At 59.2% G+C, this 1,672-nt stretch overlaps 1 protein-coding gene across 1 annotated transcript in view; it reads right to left on the bottom strand.

Annotated features, from left to right (window-relative positions):
• The window catches only part of LOC122546357 (zinc finger protein ubi-d4-like), a 9,061-nt gene that overhangs the window by 2,967 nt on the left and 4,422 nt on the right, over window positions 1–1,672 (bottom strand). The window contains exons 2-3 of the mRNA XM_043685093.1: window positions 962–1,090; window positions 384–496 (exon numbers count right to left, since the gene is read on the bottom strand). Coding sequence (XP_043541028.1) covers window positions 384–464 — 81 coding nt within the window. The 5' untranslated portion in view covers window positions 465–496; window positions 962–1,090. The remainder of the gene's footprint in view (window positions 1–383; window positions 497–961; window positions 1,091–1,672) is intronic.

The following is a 1,672-nucleotide window of genomic DNA, read 5'->3' on the forward strand; positions in this document are numbered from 1 at the left end:
AAAATGCGGCTCTCCCTCAGCACTGACCCTCCGACAGTGCGGCTCTCCCTCAGCACTGACCCTCCGACAGTGCGGCTCTCCCTCAGCACTGACCCTCCGACAGTGCGGCTCTCCCTCAGCACTGACCCTCCGACAGTGCGGCTCTCCCTCAGCACTGACCCTCCGACAGTGCCCCCCTCCCTCAGTGCTGCTGTGGGTGAGAGCCCCTGATGCCATACCCTCGGGCTGAGCTCTAATCCCCCCCCCCAGGGGTAACGATCACCGAGCCCACACCCAGGGGGAGGGGGGTTGTGGGGTGTGGAGGTGGTTTCCTGTGCTATCAGGACAGTGAGTTGATCAGTTCCCCCTCGCCCCCGGCCCCTCGCCCCCGGCCTTGTACTTACATCATTCTCTGAGGTTCCACACAGATTGCAGCATTTACACTCAATGCACTGCCAACGGTAGGTCTTCACAGCCGCCATCATCACCGGGGTGAACTGCAGGCACGATGGGTGTCCTGATAACAACAGGGTCTCCGTTAGAAAGCAGGCTGGGCACTGCCCGTCCCTGCCCACCAAACACTGCACAAGGCAGGGAACGGTTTGGTGGGGACACAGGGGGTGGGACTGGGAGTGACCGGCCACAGCCTCTATGAGGAAAGGTGGAACAGGCCCCTCACGGACCAGGAAACGAAGGAGGGCATTTCAATACACGCTGATCGACTGTGGGGGGGTGCGCGCGGGTACAAGGGGAGGCGGGGGCATTGATGTCACACAATCCTCAATCAATCCAAATGTCCCTCCTTTCCCCCTCTCCCACAGGGAGGCACTGTGTGAATATGCTTTTTGGGGGGGTGGGTGGGGGGAGAGAGGAGAACAGGATGGCTGGAAGAGGGGAGGCTTACAGGGAGCAGCAGCTGCTGCTGGGCTGAATGGCCGGCCTGGGATGGTGTCCAGCACACCAAGCCAGGAGTCTGGGATACCTGAGCGTCCACAGTCGGAGCACGAGACCAGCTCCTCGGACTGGCCCGTCTTCTTGTTGAGTCGCGAGTCGCCCAGGCAGAAGTCGCAGTAGTTATTGGGGAGAGCCAGGCCATCCGGACCTTTCTTTGCTGTGAATTCACAACCAGAGAAAAGAGAGACAGAGAGAGGAGTCAGAACCCTCTGAGAATCGCCAAGGACAGCTCACTAACACGTGCCTGCATTTACATAGCCACAACAACAACGTCCAGTGGGGATGGAGGGTGGTGGGCACAGCTTGTGACTCCAGGCTGCAGCAGAAGGGGACTGTCTCACAGCGTCAGTGGGACAGCACATTGAGCATGCTCCAACTACATCAGACGGCCCAGGGGGGAGCACGGAGGGTGACAGTAAAACACACAACACCACCACCCAACCTCATCCACACTCACTCCCTAAGACAGACACCTGGGGACATACACAAACGGGAGCATTCCGAATCAGAGCGGGATGCTGACAGACAGAGGGAACTGTCCACCTCACTGCTTCACCCTCAATCCCCCACCTCAAACACTCCCCTCACACTCAGACACAATAAGGCAAGGCAGCAACAGAGAGAAAGAGACGACAGAGAGAGAGGGGGCGGGGGAAGAGCAAGAGAGAGAGGGAGGGAGGGAGAGACAGATGATGGGAGAGAGGGAGTGGGAGAGAGAGGAGAGAGAGACAGAGTTAGA

This window comes from Chiloscyllium plagiosum, unplaced genomic scaffold (genome assembly GCF_004010195.1).
Source record: "Chiloscyllium plagiosum isolate BGI_BamShark_2017 unplaced genomic scaffold, ASM401019v2 scaf_769, whole genome shotgun sequence".
NCBI lineage: Eukaryota > Metazoa > Chordata > Chondrichthyes > Orectolobiformes > Hemiscylliidae > Chiloscyllium > Chiloscyllium plagiosum.